This window comes from Cynara cardunculus (assembly GCF_001531365.2).
Source record: "Cynara cardunculus var. scolymus isolate 2C chromosome LG 8, CcrdV1, whole genome shotgun sequence".
In the NCBI taxonomy this organism is placed as follows: Eukaryota; Viridiplantae; Streptophyta; class Magnoliopsida; order Asterales; family Asteraceae; genus Cynara; species Cynara cardunculus.
Window position 1 is genome coordinate 21,557,101 of NC_037535.1, and position 21,698 is coordinate 21,578,798.

Here is a 21,698-nt window from a genome sequence, read left to right on the forward strand (position 1 = left end):
TTTGATATATGTAAAAGACTTTTTCATCCTTATATTTAAAATAGGAAATTCATTAGGATAAGGTTGTTTTATCCAAGAATGAAAATAAAATGGTTGAAGGTTAAACTTTTTAAAATTAACAAAACAACGTTATCCTAATGAATTTAATGTTTTAAATATAGAGATGAAAAATTCATGTTTACTACCATAATACTAATCTAGGTATTATTCTTCATTTCTATCACTTGATGTATTATTCATTTTTCAAACCTTTTTTCTTCAACAATTTATTTTTTCAAGTAATCTTTTATTTTATCTATTCATCAATTGATTTGTTCTTTCATTTTATAAACTTTATTATTCAATAAGATCATTTTTCAGATTTTAACTTCAATAAATTTTTAAAAATTTTATTGTCATTGTGCAACGCGCGATGTCAAACACTAGTAATCCATAAAAGCGTTACCACAAATCGATCTTTCCCTTCCAATCAATTCGTCTCCCGCCACCAGCAATTCGAAGGCGATAGAAGATCTGGTGGCTCGGATCTGTGACGCATGCAAAAATTTGGGATTCTTTCAAGTGATCAACCATGGAGGTCCAATCGAGAGCCGTGAAAAGCTAATGTCGGCGGCTAAGCGGTTTTTCCATGAGACGGCGGAGGAGAAACGGAAGGTGAGAAGAGATGAAGCTAATTCGTTAGGCTACTATGATACGAACATACCAAATATGTAAGGAATTGGGAGGAAGTTTTTGATTTGACGGTGGATATTTCGACGATGATTCCGGCTTCTCATGAACAATCCACCAAGTATTCCAATCAATGGTCTCAGAATCCTCCAGAATCAAGGTATTTCTTGTTTATTTTTATTATAAACTGATAAAATTGTTAGAAAGTAGGGAAGTAGAAGTAGAATTAGTGCAGCAAATCAAGTGATTAAGACGTAAAATTCACCGTCCTTAAGGATATTAATAGCCCCCACTAGCAAGGTTGTTTGGGTTATAGGTACTTGCGGCTTAATTAGATTTATTGGTCTATTTGGTTTATTCGCATAGCTCATTTGAGTTGTTTACTTACGGCTTATTCACACAGAACATGGCTTAATCGCACATATAGAAATGGTGTGTTGTCCTCGTTCAGCCACAAAAACGACACCCCTACCCCTTATTTAAAGCACTTCGCACCTCTCCTTTCCATACGAGACATCCCATCTTCGGCCTCTTTATGATTTTTTGTTTTGATGTTCAAAATCGGGACATTATCAAGCATTGACTAAACTCAAAGAACTTAAACGTGATAAACTTATCTGCCCCTTGCTTCTCCGTATTGTATTTGAACTCCAAAGAACTCCATATCTCTTTAGTAGACTGAATTGGTGTGTACAGATCGTACAGACGATCTGAAAGTGAGTTCAAGATGTATCACGTACACAACAATTCATCCTCTCCACGCTTCTTTCTTTTCGCTGCTCTCTCTTCAGTGTCTTTGCTTGTTGAAGGTGGAAAATCTTCCAAATCAGGATCCAATATGTAGATAACTTTGAAAGCGGCGAGATAAAGCTCATCTTCTCCTTCCAACGCAGGAAATTCGTTCCATCAAAACGATCAAGTTTGATTGGATCGTTTCTAAACAATTTCATGGTATTATGAATAATATCCATGATGTATCATTACTATCCTAAGAATGTTATGAAGTAGGGTACCCGAAAGAGAAATACTGAAGCAAATCAAGTGATTAGGACGTGAAATTCACATCCTAGTCACTTGATTTGTTGCACTATTTCTCCTTCTACCACCCTACTTTCTAACAAAAATTACAAGCAACAAAATATATGATTCATAAATCCTTTGGTTGAAACACAATCAAAATCAAGAAGGATTCAACACTTTTCTCTAAGAAGATGATCGATTTGTTATAGAACAACAGAGAGGCATGCGAAGAATATGTTAAAGACGTGCAAAAGTTATTGTTCAAATTGTTGGAACTTCTCTCCCTGATCTTAAACCTCCTTGCGAACCGGTTTGAGGAGAAGGACCAAACCTCTTTCGTTCGACTCAACCACTACCCACCTTTCCTCGTACCTGACCTAGCCCTTTGTGTTAGCTGCACCAGGATTTTGGTGCTTTGACCATCTTGGCTCAAAATGATCGAGAGGCCTAAAAATTAAGCGAAAAATCACCATGGAGTGGATTTTTGTCAACCCTACACCTAATGCCTTCATCATCAATGTTGGGGACATTATTCAGGTACCATGAATATCATTTAATTACTTAAAAAAAGCCCGTAAAAATGATGTTGTTTACTTATACTTTTTAACTGATCGAGGTGGTGACTGAGTCAACCACCAATATGTCTTGAACATGTCAAACAGTGCCTAGTGCTTACCCAAACCCAAACTATATTTACCCGTAAGCACTTACCACAAAACACAGGTTAACGCTTAACCAATTTGTGTTGGTAGATGGTCAAGTCTCAGTTTCTGGTGGTTTCAACTAAAAGATTTGTTGTTTTTATAGGTATGAAGCAACGATGCCTTAACCACAAGGATGGTGCCTGATTGGTTTGAGTTTGGCTCCAAAGATCAAAAGTACCAGGAGGTCCCAGGTTCAAATCCAAAGAGGAATAAAAATCCTCTTGTGGCCACGGAGGTTCAAATGCGGTGACTCCGGGCTATCTGCAAAGCAGGTGGTCGCCCTGGGATTAGTCGGCTCGCATAACGGGTTGGATATCCATTCCAGGTTAATCAAAAAAAAAAAAAAGCAACGATGCCTTTGAAAGCGTAGAGCATAGGGCGAGGGTGAACCTCACAAGAGAAAGGTTTCCGATCCCATTGTTCGTGAACCTTGCATATTATATTGTGGCGGAGCCATTAATTAGTAGAAGAAGAAGAATTATATGATGGACATTGGGTCAAAAATTACATGACATAAAAATTAAGGATGAAAAAAGAAAGTGGCATATATCATCTACAAAAACTTATATCACAAAATTAATGTGACAAATAATGAATAAAATAGATGGAGGGTAGTTATGGAAGAAGACCAATGTAGAGGTTGGGATAAGGGGTAGAAGAGTAAATTGATGGTGATTGGTTGGTTTCTCGAATAACAAAGTCCACTGCTCCGATGAACACCATCACGAATTCATAAGCCAGCTTCATAAACTGAATGCAGATTTCTACTTTCTGAATCATCATCATCATCATATATATCTTCTTCTTAATTTCTACATCATATCAACATCATCATCATCATCATCATCATCTCTCTCTCTGCCCCTCTCTCTCTCTCTATATGTTTTTATGAATGTATAGTACATATAAAATCCTTTATATATAGTATGGGATGTGATACATATAATATGGCTCATGGAAACCATGAATGGCCATTATACATATCTCTCTCTCTCTCTCTCTCTCTATATATATATATATATATATCTATATATATATATATATTACAAGGGTAGTTGTGTAATACAACAACATACATCTCGATTGTAATGTTTCGTTTTATTTTTTGTCTCTATTGATATAATACGATTTTATGTGGTTTTGAGAAAATAATCATGATTTTATTTTTTGAATAAAATATAAATGTAAAGAAATATAGAAATTTGAAGAAAAAAAATTATGTCGATATTAATATCAAATTAATTATTTAAAAGTTCTTGTCTTTTTGTAATTTCTTTAGTTTAAATTTTTTTATAATTTAAGGTTTAATAACAAAGTAATTTGTTTTTGTTTTTATTTTAATAATATTTTTTTATAAAGATAATAATTAAGTGTGTTGTTAGAACTAAATAATTATTCTAATTATATTTTAAAGTTTTGTATATTTAAAATGAGATGTTTATCCTGTATTTGATTAAGTTTATCTACAATTAGTTAAAATAAATTCAAACATGAAGCTTTAATAAATTGTACTTATGGACAATTTATTTATGATCTTGAAGTTTAAGTAATATGCATCAATAAACAATAATTTATACATAAAAAATATTTTTTTAAAGTTCATAATTATTTTTTACACATATAAAAACAGTCTTAAACATTTTATATATAAAACAATATTATATACAGTCATTTTCATATATATCTTCTCATATAAAAACTACTTTATAAATATAATTTATAATTTTGTAAACATTTATATAGCTTTGTAATAATTATGCATCTATATCTATGTATTAATTGATTGAAGTAATAATTAATTATGTCAACAAACTATTGGATAAACATGGACACTAATTTCAAATATTTTATAAAAGTTATGAAAAGAATATCCACATATTCCCAACATAAAAGTAAATTACATGAAACATAAAGATGGTGTCTGATTGATTTGAGTTTGGTTTCAAAAATCAAAAGTACCTGGAGGTCCTAATTTCAAATCTAAAGAGGAACAAAAATCCTCTTGTGACCATGGAGGTTCAAATGCGGTGACTCCAGGCTATCTGCAAAGCAGGTGGTCGTCCTGAGATTAATCGGCTTGCATAGTGAGTTGGATATCCAGATTAATAAAAAAAAGTAAATTACATAAAAAATAAAACATTTTCCACTTTTTTCCAATATTTTTTAAATTTTAACAGGCCATTTACCAAACACTTATTCGGTAAGCGCTTACCGGTAAATTTTAACACTATTATTTACTTACCAGATAAGATTTTAGTCCACCAAAACGGTATCGTATGCAACAATTTACCCGGTAAATGCTTACCGTGGTAAGAGTCGTCACCCTCACTTATCAGGTAAGACTCTTGATCTTTGTCTCGCTCTTACTGGGTAAGATTTTTGGTCCTTACCATATTCATCCGATAAGGTAATATAATTTGGTATTTACTTATCCGAGTAAGCGTTTGGTAAACAACCATTTACTCTAAGTTATATGTTACATCAAATGTCATATAATAATACTATTTGAAATAGATGTTGAATATAACATATTTGTTGTGTTATGGTACCTACAATACAAAGATGTGGACAAAGAATTTGTAGGTTGGAGGTACCAAACCATGTGTCATTGGCCATTTTGTCCTCAAGTCATATCACCAATAATCTATTATGGACACATATAAAAAAAACAATTAAATATAAATTCTGTTGGTCGAAAATTTGTCTGAGTTCAAACATATCAGATAATAAGTTCAAATCTGATAATTTAAATCGATTAACGATGATTAGGTTTGCAAATTAAATGAGTTGAGTTCAGGTTTCATTCGATACTGTTATATTTTATGCTCAAATGTAGGAATCAATGTTTGGTAGCAATAATTGCATCTTGTTTTTATGTAATATATGGTTATTCATAGTCTTATGAAAACAATTTCTTTATTTTAGAATAACTGTTATTTTAAAATCAGCTCCCGTTAAAGAATAAGGCTTTTGAGCTGCCTGAGCCTTGAATTTGGAACACAGGAATGAATGCTGGGCTGGGCCACCTCGAATGGCGTGAGCCGCATACGGGGAGACTCGTGTGTACGGTTTTTAAGGGCATCTGGTCGAAAGACCGGCCAGACAATAAAAACATCATATTCTTTTTAGTAATTATTGGTAAAAAAAAGAATAATTTTATATATTTTGGTGTTCTGAGTATAAATTTAGAGAAAAAGCCAATAGCTTCGTTCAGGAGCAAACAACCACTAAATTGCTTGTTCACCTTCTATTTTGCTTGTTGGAAGGTTCGTCTGTCAGGAATGAGGCTAACGCAAAGACAGATTGCTAGAACTTTGGGGTGATTATTTATTATTTTGTTTATGGGTAATCATTATCTATATCTATACTATCTTATAAACCAGATTTATCAAAAGTCTTAAAAACAATTTTTAATGCACAAAGTATTATACATTTATGCACAAAGTCTTAAAGGTCTTAAAAACAACTCATAATGCATTAAGTACTACTACTTTATGAATTCAGTCTTAAAATCTCTTAATCCACAATTAAAATAACATATAGTACAAGTTACCAATGCATATTATTATCTTTTCTTTTCATGTTCCCAATATACTTTTGACACATTTCACTTATGCCTTCACCCTCTCATACCTCTATGTCTTCTCCTTATCCCCCAATGGCCAAGGTGAGATTCAAACTGATATTCACCATGAGTTATTAAAAGGTCTTTCATTCATCTCACATTCAATTGCTCTAGAACCTTGGGTCTCGCTCTCGATCTCTTGATTCTTTGCTCTTGGTGTAAATCAAACACATTAATGGAGTCGTTTAAATATGTTGGATTTTAAACTGTCACACAATTTTATCATCGATAGAATATAATTGGAACCATAACTCTTATTTATTCAAAATGTAATTACCAAGTGTAACTTATATCATCGTTAAATCTTCTATAATAAAACCAGTGAAACTTCAAAATCGTTAAAATTCACGGCTTCCGCCGCATTGCGCGGGTACACAACTAGTAAGATATTAAAAGTCATGTATTTGTGAAACGAAGGAAGGTACATCTTGATTTTAATGTTTTGTATTGTTATTTATCTCCGTTGATTTTATAATACTGTTTTGTATGATTTTGAGAAAAACATAATTATGAACTATGTGATATTGAAATACATACAACTTATTTCAAACATAAATGCTTAAAGATTTCAACAAAAGTTAGGTTTAAATAGAAAAACCGATGATGATTTGAACTTGCTTGTGACATATGGTTGAAAAGTGTTCTTAGCATATTTTAAAACATTATTATAAATAATATCTTATTATTGTCATGTGATTTCTAAATCCAACGTTCATGGGGATTTCAATTCTAGAATTTCCTTTAAACTAGACGCAAGATTGAAATCGAACTCAATTCCAAATCCCGTTGAATCCAGCAAACCAAACGAGACATAAATTTTCTAGATTTTAGTAAAAACTATTAGTCGACAAACCCATGTACTCTCTCTCTCAAAGAGTGACACGAATATTCTTGCAATACAAGTTAAAATATCTCGATTAACACAAAACATAATTAAATATATCACTTTGAATAGGTTTATTTAAGAAACTTTAAATATTTTGAGAATTAGGAACTCATCTATTTTATGTAGTATTCAAGTGTAACACTCATGATTTTGGGGTCTTAACTTGGAGCCTATTCGTAGTTGTGTGTGGCTTTAAATTGCTCATTTATAAAAAAGGTTGCTTATGAGTTGGCATGGGGTACGTGGAAGTCAAAAAGTGCGAAGAAAACATGAGTTTTGGACGAAAAATCCCTTCTATTGACTTGACTGGCGACCCGCACAAGGTCGAGTAACTTACTGTTTTTGATGACCTGCATATGGGCAACCTGCCATGCAACACTGGTCGCAAGTCAGGTTGCATAAGTCACCTGCATGCCCTAAAACCCCCGATTTTTGGGTTTTCTTCTCATTTCTTCACCCCCAACTCTTCTCCTCCGCCATTAACTCTCTAGCTTGGGTTTTTGTGAACCTTGTGGTCCACTTTTCTGGACCATTTGAGGCATCTCTTGGTGATTTATGAGTTCTTGAAGTTGAAGGTAAGGTCCCGTATCTTCATTTAAAAAGTAGGGTTTTGGATTGTTCTTCACCCCTCTCATCGTCTTCCCTTTGGCGTATGTTTTGGATCTCTTAGGTTTTGGAACTGATTTTTGGAAAGCTTTTAAGGAGATCTCAAGTCTTCTTCAAATGAAGCTCAAGACTTGGTTTGGAAAACCTTATTTTAGCATAAATCTAGCAAGGTGAGTTCTAGTTGCTTTGCAAAACTATATACATGTCAAAATATTTTAATTCTGGGTTTTGAACACACCCCTATGGGTCTATTTTTCACTTTTGGTAAGTGCGTGCATTAAGTGTATTTGGGTTATGAAATCCTTAAAGGTGTTTATTGGGTGTTATGAGACACCAAATGATATTTATTGCATCAAATGAGATTTTCTGGATATTTGGATAGTTTAGAGAAAAATATTATTTTGACTCTTGAACATTTATGGAATGTTATATGTGCCATGTGTTTTTTAAACATTTGGAAGATATGCCTTTTGGGCTGATGTGGTTTACATTGATGTTATTTAAATGGTCAAGTGATCTGTAGGCCTATTGGCTTGATTTTTAACTGAAATGAGTTTTGGTGACATTTGTTCGGTTTAAATAGCTATGTATGGAGCTTTGGACGTGAATTGCATTTATTGCATATTTTGTTGGATGTTACATGTTTTAAGTGTGTTAGTCGTTTAGTTGGATCACAGAATTTAGATTGTAATGCATTGGATCCATAGGTATAGAAGTATGTCTTATTGTTAAATGTGGAGTTTTGAAGCCCTCACTTAAGTCTAATGAGTGGTCACCAAGTCATGGTTTGAGAGCTTGTGGTGTTACCTTTTTGGGTCGTATACGGAGCTAGTAGCTTGTGGTGGTACTCTATTGAGTCATATACAACGCTAGGTCTTGCAGTTATTCTCATTGGAACTGCTTACAGGGACAATGAATTTTGTGGTGAAACTCATCTAGAGGTCAAGTAAGTACCAGGGTCATTGTGGTTATCGTGCGGTGATACTCATTGGAGATTGACATGAATTCCGTTATGTGATTCTCAAACTCTAAAGACGTATCAAAGCATCAACAATGCTTCTCTTCTCTCTTAATTTCATGATACGTTGAGCCTAAAACCCCAAGTATACATATTTATATTCATTTTTATTCGATTATCAAATTTATACCGATGGTGATTTCAGACAACAAACCGAATACACTTAAAAAAGAAACAACCTAAAAACCATAAGGACCTAAAAACAAGATTATTCAAAACCTTGAGGACTAAAGTGAAATTAGCTCAAAGATTTTACATTTATCCTTCAACCAGACAGACGATCAAGAAGAAAAACCCTCGAAGGAATGGCGACCCTTGTCTCCCTTAATCAATCCACCTGCCTCCAACATTCATCACGTATGCCTCTCAAGCTTACTTCTCCTTCTCTAATGGTGTTCAAGGTACGTTCGAGACGTGAAATTGCTGATTTATCTCAAATGATTTATGTTTGACAAAAATTTAGGGTTTAAGTGTGCATTTTGGAATTCCGTGGGTGTATTACTTTAATGTCTGAGCTAGAATTTTTTATCATTTCGATATTGAATGCTTTTTTTTTTGTTTTGTAAAAGAACACTATGTTCCTTCTGTTCTGAGAGAAGGACTACGGTTTCACTTTTCTGAAGTGAAATGGATTAAGTTTAAATTTCGAGATTGACATGATTTCTGTGTAGCTTTTAAGAAATATTGGTACAATGCATAATGTTTGTAATTCAAGTTTCAGAGGGAAAAAAGTTCAGGAATCAATTTTGTGACAAAAGCCATACATTTCCCAATTGAAAGGCATCTAGTTTGACGTGGAATTCAAATTTCTTAACATTCTGAGCTTGAAGGGATTTCATTTCTGTAAGGTCATGTACAATGGAAAAGCTTTTACCTTCCTGTGTCACCCGGTTTTCCAAATTCGCTTTTCTATTGAAATAACAGAATTATTGGTATAATTGGTTAGATGCTAGTTTCTGAGTTTTCTGGTTATTGAAATACCCAAAGCCATTGTTGAATCGTCAAGGCTTGCTCTCCATGGAGACAGTCTTCTCCACAAACCCTTGCTAAAAAGCAACCACAAATGCAGATTATCCATTCTGAAGTCATAAACCAAAGAAGGAATTCACATTATACTTTTGCAACATCCCTGGACAGAAGCAGACTCAAAAAACATATTCCACCGTTTAAAGAGAATTGGGTTTATGCAAGCTCTGTGATGCATTAGGTTGAAAGATATCGAATTCATAAACTTGAAATAGCTTCAAAGTTCAGCCATTACCGTAAAATGAGGAGTGGTCTCTTCCCAATGATAATAACAGAGAAACAATCAGACATCATCGAAAGAGACAATCCAACATATAGTTCAAGCCATAAATCATCAGGTGCATGCTTTAACTCCAAACGTTCTTAAGGGGCACACTTTCTCTCCAAGCACTCTCCAAGTGGATGGCTCTTTTGTTTGACACACAAGAGAGAACAATTGCAAGAGCAACAAAATGGTTACATGAAAATGAAATCGAACAAACACTCGAAACTCATTCAATGGGGATCTATGAGAGTTTGATTAAATGTACAACCGAATAAAGCTTTATTGATCTCTGCTCAAAATTTAAGGGAAACAATGCAGAGTTCTTAGGCAACTAAGTCAATGAATAGTCTTGATATTGGTTGGATAAGATGCACAATTCTGCCTCTCATTTGTAACCTGAAACCTCTGAACCAATCGTCGAAGATTTCATAAATATGTTTGCGTTCAAGCAAGGTTTCTATGAATCCTTCACAGGGGAAGAGTATACTCACTTCAAACCAAACGGAAAAAGCACATTCATAGGTCTTTTCATCTTTCTCTTCGTCTGTAGGTGGCAAGGTAGATGTGTTACTCCATGAAATATGTGGAAGTGGAACCATACCTGGTTTGAAGTGGGTCAGCCTTTATCAGTCCAATCTGAAGGAAAAGTATAGCAGTAGCAGTGCAAGCATACTATTCATTCAAAATTCAAAACTTCATCAACAACTGGGAAATTCAAACTTGGAATGGAAGAGAGAAAAGAGTTTGATATGAACTCTCCAACTCACCACCAAGGACGAATTTATGCAAAATCGCCTGACCATTCTCAAACTCTTCTTTGGTCTTCTCTTTTCCATAATCTACACATGAAAGAAAATCTAGAATCCCTTCCATCTAAATAAAAAAGAAGAGGCAGAAGATGAGACGATCCAAGCCAAATAATCTTAGGTTCATAAGAGTTAAGTGGTTTTCCCCATGATTCTACCCTTGTTTTTCTTTCCCTCAACACTCACCTCCTATCTTCTTTTTTCTTTATGACCATCCTTCTTTCGAGGACCCTGCATATGCCAAAAAAAAAAAAAAAAATACAAATCACTTTATTTTGAATATGCAGCTCAGTTCTACCTTTCTGCTATATTTCAGTCTCTTTCAATCATCTACCCTTAGATATTCCTTCCGCTAGTTCTTTAATGCTGCATCTATTCCCATTCAGTTCTACTGTAAGTTAGATCAATGTTCATGTTTCTGCTCATCATTTGATTGCAGATGTTGCATCAGTTTGTACTTAAAGCTCGCGTTTCTTCTACTAATTTTGAAGCATTTCAATAGAATTTCCTTTTTGCTACAAAAAGGGGTTCTGATTATTGCTATTGTTGTTGAAGTTATTTGCTAAAGAAGAGCTTGGAGAAAGTAGTATTCCTTTTGTTTCTTTAAACAAGATACAGAATGATTTTGACGTCAAACCTATGACATACCAAATTAAAATTTGAAAGCATTTTGTTACAAATTTAACCTCTTATATTTTCCATTTTATAGTAGTTGTGAAGTTTAATCTAGTTGTTGATTTTTCTTGAAATTTAGAGCATATACTTGTCAATTATGACGTCACAAGAACGCTAAAGTCAAAATTAGTGTGTTTGATCTAGCAGTCAATCTGTACCTTTGATGGTCGTGTCTTGGAAAGGATTGAGAATATGCTTGGACAAGGAAAATCCTGGTTTTGTTTTGGTTTGTCTTTCCAGCAAGCATATGTTCTGAAATAGATAAAGAGTATGCCTATATTTGTTCTGCACTGTAGTCAACAGTGATTTTGAGCTACTTAATATCCCTTCGCTGAGATTTTGTTTACTTGCACATATTCATTTAGACTAACAAATCTTGTTATGGCACAGGGTTGGTCACGCCAATCTAATATGTTAAGTTCTAAACCAAAAGGCTTAACATATGGAAAAACTTGTTCAAAAATCTTGTCTGTAATGAATATGAATGCAGCACAACCAGACAAAGATGGAAAGTCAAATATTGACCTTGTAATAGATAAGGCAAGAAAATTGTGGGATAATTCTCCGCAAGAAGTCAAGAGTTTTCCCTGGACCAGAGCCTTGGAGAATTTTACACAACTTATTATTGACATTATATTGGTAGTCACCCAATACTTGTATGTACCTGTAATGGCAATTACTTCTGTTAGTGAGATGTCATATTGTGCTCATGAAAGGAAGCTATTCATAACCCCTCTCCCATTACTTATCGGTGTTGCTGTAGCTGGGTTGTTGAGAAGCAGAGCCTTGAAGTTATCTCCATTTCTCAAGGTGAATTAAAAGCTTATTAATTTTCGGATTTTCCATAAGATGCTGTCATAAAGTCTTAAACAATCTAAGATCTATATTTCTTGTAAAATAAAGTAAGCCTTTTGGATTTTGTATCTTCTTCTGATTCTAATCTCTGTTTTCGTTTCTCTTTTCACAGGATGCAAAAGTTCCTTGGCATTTGTATGCCAACATGCTTTTTTTCACGTTGATCAAATTGCCAGGCCCATACTATCCATATTGGGGACGCATTTTGATTCCACACTTTGCCAATGGAGGGTTATTTAGGACTCTGTGGTTTCTGTTTTTATGGTACAGGATGCCTAGGAAGGATGTGCACACCTGATCTTGGACATAAGGTGTAAGTTTATGGTGTCGAATATTTCGAACAGGTAAAACTTTATCCATTAAGATATATGGTTGAATAATGGTTAAAAAGCACTCATCGTGTGAACTTACGTGGTGAATGTTTTAGAATATTTCCCATTTGAACTTAGCTCTATTTGTATCACCTGGTGAAAATTGATGACATGTTTGTTAGTTTTGCTTCTAGTTGCTCCCTCCGACCCAAAATAAATATCCACGATAAAAAAGGCGCTTAACTTTAGAAATGTGTAATTACTACACTTTATAATCAACTAAATGACAATTTAACCCTTAATAACAGAGGGAGTAATGAGTTTCTCCATCTCATGATTAAGGGTAGAATTGGAAAGCAGATTCTACTTTTGGAAGTGAACACTTATTTTGAGACAAACTAAAACAGAAATGTGGACATTTAATCTGGGATGGAGGGAATATATGATATCATTACCGAGTCAAAGTAGAAGATGGGCATGCATACGCTAGTTTTACTTTTCTCTTGGACCCTCATTGAGACATGACTCCTGAACATCAACCCTCATGATTCCCACACATTCCCTAGACTCATATGTGCATGTTCGTTTGAGGTTTCATTGTTGATAATTTTCATTGCACGTACAATTTTAATGTTTTGAGTGCTCATCATAATTGAAAAATTGTATCCTTACTCGATGACAACTATCAAATGGTTGCAACTGTCATGATGCCTATGTTAGTTCCCAAGTAGTATCCAGGTCCTATTTACCAAACCAACAAGGAATATGAAGGTTTTTCTGGAAGAACTTGTTATAATTTAAGGATAAGCATATAAAATCCATATGTTACTGCCCGACTTCCTTTTTTCCCTTCGTTATATAATGGTTATTTGAAATCTCAGTCCAACGGTCATATAATGAAACAAAATCTTGGCATTGTTGCTAACTGTGAAATGACATAACATAAAGAATCAATCTGTTTTCATTCTTTGGAAGCTTTATGCTGTTGATGGTCTTTTTTGTTTGGTAGTTATTGATTTTTGAGTTCTTTGATTGGTACAGATCATCTAAATCATATTCCGTCCGATGAGCACTTTTAAGGCCAAAGTCGGTGTTTTTGGAGGGTGGATGTTGAAAATGCAGTGGCAAACCGGGAGGCGAAAGCATATGTGGCAGTAAAGACACATTTTTGTTACATTATTAGTATAGGGAAGGCAGGCAGGCAGGATAAATGATTTTTGTTTCCTTGTTGTTTAGTAAAGGATAATTGTTTGATTGAGGTTATGGCTAATCAGTCACTCTCTGCTCTTCTACTTTGAGGTTGCATTTGTCTTCAACCAGCAAGTTTTTACGGTTTTTACAAATTGGAGTGGTTTTCATTTGATCGCTCCTATAGGGGTGGGTTCAAATAAAAACCACTCAATTTGTAAAAACCGTGAAAACCTCATTCAACCAATCATAATTTTTCATTTTGTTCCTTTTTTTGTAATTATGAGAGGTTGATTAACCATTTTTATTGTGGAGGGTGTTAATCATGGATATTATCATCTTCATTATTTTAATTTTTGAGAAATACATGAAACAGTTTCATTAAAATTTCATTAAGTAGTATATGAAACAATTTCATTAAGTAGTATATGAAACAATTTCACAAGATTAATCAATTTCATGAAAAAATTTCATAAGAAATCGACGGATGAGAGTAGTTTTTACGGTTTTTACAAATTGGAGTGGTTTTCATTTGATCGCTCCCCTCTATATATATATATATATATATATATATATATATATATATATATATTTGGGTTCACGTGAGACTAAAGGTTTTTCGTGAGACCCCAATTTATGTTCATTGATGAATATTATAAGCTAATGATCTAATGGTCTAAAGTTGCATTGTGACAATTTTGTGATTATTGAGAAGTCTCGTGACAATTTTGTGATTATGAATGTTCAGATTATAGATTTAATCCAAGGGTTGTGAATTGGTCTTACGGGTCTCACGAAAAACCCTTGGTCTCACATAATCCCAAGTATATATATATATATATATATATATATATATATATATATATGTGTGTGTGTGTGTATGTATATGTATGTATGTATGTATGTATGTATGTATAAAAAGAGGCTCAAACGAGTACAATAACAAAATAAGAAAATATGAAAACAACTAAATTATGTGCAAAATCATGTGGGTTTACACTAATGGTTAAACAAGGATGTGTGGGTGACATGGCTACAACCTCAGGTCGCAGTCAAAGTCGCATAAATCACATGTGATTTTAATATAAAATCATAAAATCACATGTGATCTTATCGTTTTCTTATTCTCTTATTTGGTTCTTGTTCTCGTATTGAACATGACTCTCTCTCTAATCCAGGAAGAGTTCCAACGAGAACACTTTCTTTTTACGAAAACACGATAACTCTCTTTTACTATAGTCAATCACATGTGATACTAAATCAGAGACATAAACGATCTTTGGAGGGGCTCTGGTTGCAGGTTAAGTCACTTGCACACCAGGCCTTATCACATGGGTGTCTCTGATGGAATTTTATAATCCATCACATGTGATACTAAATCATAGATCTTAGAGGTGGAGCCCACCCCCTCTTCCCCCTAGCATAGAGGAGGTAAAATGTACACAGACTGTACCTTTATCATAAATAATAGAGTGAATGTTATCGTGAAGGCCCTTAACTAATGAAAAGTGTGAGAATGAAAGAAAAACAGATATACTAGGCCCCAATAAAGACCGCATAAGGCTTGCGGTCCTATTTAGTTACGGACTTCGGTTGAAGGACCGGGTTAAGCTTGTTTTTGTGCATCTCTAGCTACAAAGATCGCAACTCTTTAACAAAAATTTATTCATGGAGTTCAAATTTCAAGAATCAATGTAGGCAAAAAAACAAACTTTAATATGACAAATTATTACAAAAAATCAACAAAAAACTGAACACTCCTGGTCCTGGATTGATGCTTGAAATGGTGTTTGAGGAACTAGCTTGGCTTCTAGTGTTATAATAGAACTAAAAACTGACAAAATTTGATCATCGAAACCTTACGGTATGCCGGTTAGAATCGGAGGATTCGAAGCAATCGGCTTCCCTCTTCCCATTGTAAAACCCCTTGTTCCATCTGGCATTCTTGGCCCTTTAGCACTCTGTTTGGTTGAGGATGCTTCCAAATGCACCACCGAGCTGCTCGTTTGTGGAGATGGCGAAAGAAGTCCACGACTGCTGTGACTCGGTGTCCGTGACTTTGATTTCCCACGCCCTCGTGCCGCCCATCCTTTCTTTGAATTCTCCTCACCCTGCATTGCCAAGAATATATCATCATCAGTATTAAAACCAAACTGAACCTACCCAATTCATCCCACACACCCAGTAAAATCCCACACAGAGGTAGCACCAATCTGTCTAAACAGTGACAAGTTCAAAGGCAAATCAAAGTTATGCACTCACGTTATTGTCAACAACTGTTTCTGCACTACTAGGCTGAGAAGACTCTTCAGATAAGTCGAATGCATCATCATCATCATCAAGAAATCCTTCAAAATCTGATTTTCTGGTCTTCAAAACAGACTTTGGCTGGATGTTTGAATTACACAAGTTTCATGATCATTAGAAACACTCAATCGTGTCATCAATCCTTCCAATAAATAAATAAAAATACAAATTCGTCACGTACTGAACGTCGAATCAGCAACCTAACACGAAACCCTTTTCTCCAGTTTCTTTCGTCGTTTAATTTGTCAACCTGAAACCAATCTTATTCAATGATTTCGGAAGCAAAATCTCAAAACTTCAATTCCAAGAGTTTAACAATGGAAACATACTGCTTTCTCAGCTATTTCGGTAGTTTCGTACTCCACTAGAGCATGGAGCTTCAAAACAAAACCAGAAGACCATGAACATAAGATTAAAGACCATGATCACGGATTCACGGTGATGAACCAAAGAATGAAACCATGAATTGATACCTTATTACTAAAAACATAATCCCCTTTCGAATGTGACGAGTTTGGCTCTGGGGGATGGCATATGCGAATGGCTTTAACACTGGTTAACAGTTGATCAGAATTAACCGTTGATCGATATATTTCAGTTGCCAAAAAGATGAATCTTGATAATGAAGTTTGAAACTTTACCTTCCAACGACACTAAAGATTTTCTCAAGGTTTTGATGAGAATGATCTTCGGGAAGATTCTCACCAACAACAGTGCGGGACTGCACAGCAAATCAACCATCAAATTGAAGTTTCTGAAAACTTGCAAAACATCCAACAGGTATACAAGTTAATTAACCTGCAATTCTTCTTTATCTTTCTCTGTGAAGGGGTGTTTACGCCTAACCTTTTTGCCGTCATTGCTTACAACCTACGAGAGGATTGAAGTATTATAATCAATTAGACGTTAAGAACCAATCTCAAATATCGGTTCTTGAAAACTGACAAGGTCTTTAAAGAACCAACTAACCAACTTTGAAGACGAACGGAGAGCTTGGGCAAGCAAATGGTTATTAGTGATGCAGGATTTGATTTTCTTCATAGATGCAATAACAGATATTGGAACTGAAGCAATAATTAAATGGGTTTGTAACGAAATTGCGGAAACATTGGTGCTGTAAATTGTAAAGGGTTTGGGTGATCTCACCATAGCCTTCTGGATCCTTGCTAATGTGTTTAACCAGGGACTCATTTGCAAGCAGGCTCAGGCCACTGAACTGATATTCCACCTGTTACAGACATGAATTACGTGTATGTTTAAAAGGACCAACACATTGCCCATGGTATACTTCAAATATAATACTAAAAGCATGGATTCATGGTAGATTTGGTAGAAACCAAATATAACATGGATTATGAAACACCAAAAGAAGCAAAAGAAAGACCTGTTTGATGATTTTTTGCTGAAGATCGTCAGTGAGGACATTCTTCGAATAGTTGGGGATCAAAACATTAGGGTTCGTAAAAAGATGCATTTGCTGATCTTGATCACCAGCACCAGCATAAATCCAATCACCCGACCCACTTCCATCGTTCCCACCCATACCAAGATAATTGAAATACGGGTAAAAATAACCCGAAACCGGTGACTGGGTACGTGAACTGGGCACGAATTCGGGCGCTTGTGCATTGAATTTAAAAGACGAAATTTCCCTCTTTTCATCCCTCTTAGCCGTCGTGGTGATGGTCTCTTTCTCGAGTTTTTCCTGCAATTTTTCATCTGGGTGTGCCTGCGCCATTATTGATTTTGTTTTTGGTATTTTCAAGTTATTGGTTTTTTTGCAGAAGCGAAAAACTAATCTAATCACTCCCCATTATGGATCGTTGTTCGTTATTCTTAATTTGTTAGCAATAGAGAAGAATGAAACCTAGTTTGTTTGTTTGTTTGTTGTCTGTTTGATTTTTTTGATGGAGGGGAAGTTGTGTTGGAGCGGAGAAGTTGCCATGGTTTTCTGAGCTTCCATAACTGTAATTTCTCATCCGATCCACATTTGGCGCCGATTCCCACATACATCCTCTTTACCGTTTCTTCTTAAACAACGTTGCATTTCCATCGCTAAAACGACCGTCTGCTTTGTAGATAGCACAAAGTCATTGTATTTGAACCTCTGTGGTCATAAGAGGATTTTTATTCCTTCTTGGATTTGAATCTGAGATATTCCTCCTTGAATTTGAATCTGAGATATTCTGATATTCTGATACTTTTGACCTCTGATATTCTGATACTTTTGACCTTTGAAGTCAAGCTCAAACCAATCAAGTAGACTAAAATCTTACCCATTAAGTACATAATAATGTTAAATTTTATCGGTGAGCACTTACCAGGTAAATATTTGATAAACAGCCCCATTACTCTTTTCGTCTTGTGGTTTGTTAAAAATGATGATTTCCGTCCCTATGTTTGTAATTGAGAGTTATTTTTGTCCTTATGATTCAGTTCTAGGGAGGGACCTATCCTTTGGGGTATGGCTGTCGGTGAAACCATAAGTTTTTTGGGGTGAAACTACAAAAAAAAAAAAAAAAAAAAAAAAAAAAAAAAAAATTGGGTTGAAACCATAAACATTAAAATCTTTAGGGAGTTTAAATGAAAAAGTAAGAAATAAGCCGTTCCATGATGCCAAAGTTGAGGAAGGTGGGGTGCTCATAGGTTGGGTTTTAACAGGTTGAAGGCATTTCAATAATCCAACTTAATGTTTGCAGCTTGAAATTTTTTTACCCAACCCAACCCAAACTATACATGTTGGTCGGGCTAGTCGGACTGATAATTTAGTACATCAAAATATTCTTGTTACCATGAATATGTTGTATTCTCTATTCATATATATTTTTCATCTTCAATTTTTGTTATATCTTATCCATACTTCTTATAAGTATGCGATGGTATGATTTTCTAACGCATATATTAATGGAAACTTAACAATCATATTAAATCCAAGTAATAAAATGATATCGGCTGCATCGGTGTGGGTTGGGTTCAAATGACTATAACTCAATTCCAAATACATACGGTCTGAAAATTTTACAACTCGATTAGACATCGACTTACTTTGGGTTAGGTTATTTCGCGTTGGGTTGGGTATTTTAGCACCCCTAGATGGTGGTTGGAAATTCCTAACGTTTATTTCCCTTCCTTTTTCAATTTTTATGTTATACTAATTAAATAATTAAGTTAAAATACGTATTTTCTTTTACCTATTACACTATTAGAAATGTTTCGTTTATACCTTCAAAACGAACCCAATGTTTAATATTTTTAAAATCATTAACACAAATAAAAAATTAACATATTCTTAATATTAATTGCATGCATATATGATAAAACTCTACTTTTTAATTAATTTTTAATTTATATTATGATAGTTAGTTGGTGCAAATATATTATTTTTTTGGGTCCTTGTGGTTTATATTTTTTTACTGTTTGATCCCTTATACTTAAAAGTAGAAATTAATTCAAAAACGAAAATAATAATGAATTACAAATTATAAGAACGAAAAATCACAATTTTAAACAAAAATCGTAATTTACTCTAAAATATATTCACTGCAAGCACTCATTTAGGGACTGTTTACTTAAATGCTTATCCGGTAAGCATTTACCATTAAGAGTCAACATTCTAATTTATTTTACTGAGTAAGATTGTAGTATATCAAAATGGTACCGTATGCAACAATTTACGCGGTAAGCGCTTACCCGGGTAAGAATCGTGATCATCACTTACCGAGTAAGACTCTTAATTTTATCATTGCTCTTAACGGGTAAGATTTTTGACCTTTGCCATGTTCATTTGGTAAGATTTAAGTTTTAATTTTTTAGAATTTATTTAGATTTAAATTTTATCATCATTTTGTCTCATTAGAAATTTTTATCTTTTCATCGTTTATGTTCGTTTAGACATGTTCTTTTTGTTCGTTCATTTAGCATATTAACGAACGAACATAAACGAACACGAACAAAAAGATTTCGCTCGTTTACCATTCATGTTCGTTCATTTGTTCGGTTAAGTTAAATGGACGAACATGAACAAGCATATGTTCATGTTCGTTTGATTTGTTTACAACCCTAATATTGCGGATAAAGGCCAAAAGTTTAATTTATTTTGGTCGTTTAGCTTGTATATCTCGGACCTATGGCTATTTTTGTAAAAATTGGAAGGACATAACAAAGAAGTTAAACCCAAATGATTATTTTAATTAATTTCCTTAAATATAAATTTTTTATTATTATAATTGAATTGGTGGAGACAAAACATGTGGAATCTGAGATGAGCCAAAAAGCAAGTCCTTGTTAGAAAAATAATATTTTAATAAAAAATTGAAAAAATTCATCAAATCTTTGAACAATTCTTATATTGCATTTTTCTTCCTGAATTAGGACATGAAGATAAGGTTCTTTTTTTATCTCACTTATCATTTAACAACCACTATTTTTATATATATTATCAAATAATTATTAAATGACCTTCACCAATTGAGTTGATATTGATGTTATGTTAATCAAAAATTATATATATATATATATATATATATATATATATATATATGAGGTTTACTTTGCAAACCACGTTATTTGTATAAACCTTATTCAATCGATTATAATTTTTTGTTTTGTTTATTTTTTTGTAATTATGAGAGGTTGATTAATCATTTTTATTGTGGAGGGTGTTAATCATGGATATTATCATCTTCATTATTTTAATTTTAGAGAAATACATGAAACATTTTCATTAAAATTTCATTAAATATTATATGACATAACCATATATGAAACAACTTTATCAAAAAAAAAAAAAAGTATTATATGAAACAATTTCACAAGATTAAATAATTTCATGAAAAAATTTCATAAGATTAAACAATGAAATCGACGGATGAGGGTGGTTTACACGGTTTTACAAATTGGTGGTTTGCATTTGATCGCTCCTCTATGTATGTGTGTGTGTGTGTGTGTGTATATGTATGTATGCATAGACTCATTTGAGAAGTGGTAAGTATTTGAAGAGTAGAGAAGTGATCCTAACCTTTCATCTGGTCAAGAGTGTTGTCTCATCTAAAAATAACATGTAATGTATTCATGAACATATATTTATTCTACAATGTGTTTATTTCATATGTATTCGATTCATAATGTAAAAAAATTTAGTTGTATTTTTCGCTTCACAAACACAAAAAAAAAATGTTCATATATGAAACAAACATATGTTAATCAATACATTAAATTCAAACCATTGATGGAAAAAAAATCATGTGAAATATTTCATGATGCACCGTTCTCAATGTTATTACAATTTTATAAATTCTCAAATAAAAAATCATATATATATATATATATATATATACATATATATATATACTAGAAGCGTACTCGCGCAATGCAACGAGATACATCGTGATTTTAATATTTTATTTTATTTTTTATCTCAGTCGATGTTTTAATATGGCTTTATGTGATTTTAAAAAAACGATGATGCTTTTATTTTTGAATAAAATATATGTTTGAAGATATCATATAAATTTGACAAAAATATATTGATATTAATATCAAATTAACTATTTGAAATTCCTCATTTTTTGTGTAATTTTTTAATTCAATTTTTTTATAATTTAATTTATGTACATTAACGAAGTAATTTATATTTGGTTTAATAATATAATTTTTTTATAAATATAATAATTATTTATTTTGTTGGAATTTGATAATTATTCTAATTATATTTTAGATTTCTTATATTTTAAAATGA

The 21,698-nt window shown here is 33.4% G+C and overlaps 2 protein-coding genes and 1 pseudogene across 2 annotated transcripts; 2 read left to right on the plus strand and 1 right to left on the minus strand.

Moving 5' to 3' along the window:
- LOC112516306 overlaps positions 1 to 2,879 on the plus strand; it is a 5,952-nt pseudogene extending 3,073 nt beyond the window's left edge.
- A 5,940-nt stretch (positions 2,880 to 8,819) lies between these two features.
- On the plus strand, positions 8,820 to 13,754 carry LOC112516885. Its single transcript, XM_025124129.1, has 4 exons — positions 8,820 to 8,929; positions 11,691 to 12,110; positions 12,268 to 12,499; positions 13,508 to 13,754. The coding sequence occupies exons 1-3, from the start codon at positions 8,834 to 8,836 to the stop codon at positions 12,451 to 12,453; spliced, it is 702 nt and encodes a 233-aa protein (XP_024979897.1). The 5' UTR covers positions 8,820 to 8,833; the 3' UTR covers positions 12,454 to 12,499; positions 13,508 to 13,754.
- A 1,658-nt stretch (positions 13,755 to 15,412) lies between these two features.
- Positions 15,413 to 17,699, minus strand: LOC112516884 (la-related protein 6C). The gene is made up of 10 exons (XM_025124128.1): positions 17,346 to 17,699; positions 17,108 to 17,189; positions 16,931 to 17,025; positions 16,760 to 16,831; positions 16,603 to 16,682; positions 16,435 to 16,513; positions 16,291 to 16,338; positions 16,143 to 16,211; positions 15,917 to 16,042; positions 15,413 to 15,765 (listed from the first exon to the last, which is right to left on the minus strand). Exons 1-10 carry the CDS (start codon positions 17,697 to 17,699, stop codon positions 15,514 to 15,516), a joined length of 1,257 nt encoding a protein of 418 aa, XP_024979896.1. The 3' UTR covers positions 15,413 to 15,513.
- Positions 17,700 to 21,698: the final 3,999 nt, after the last annotated feature.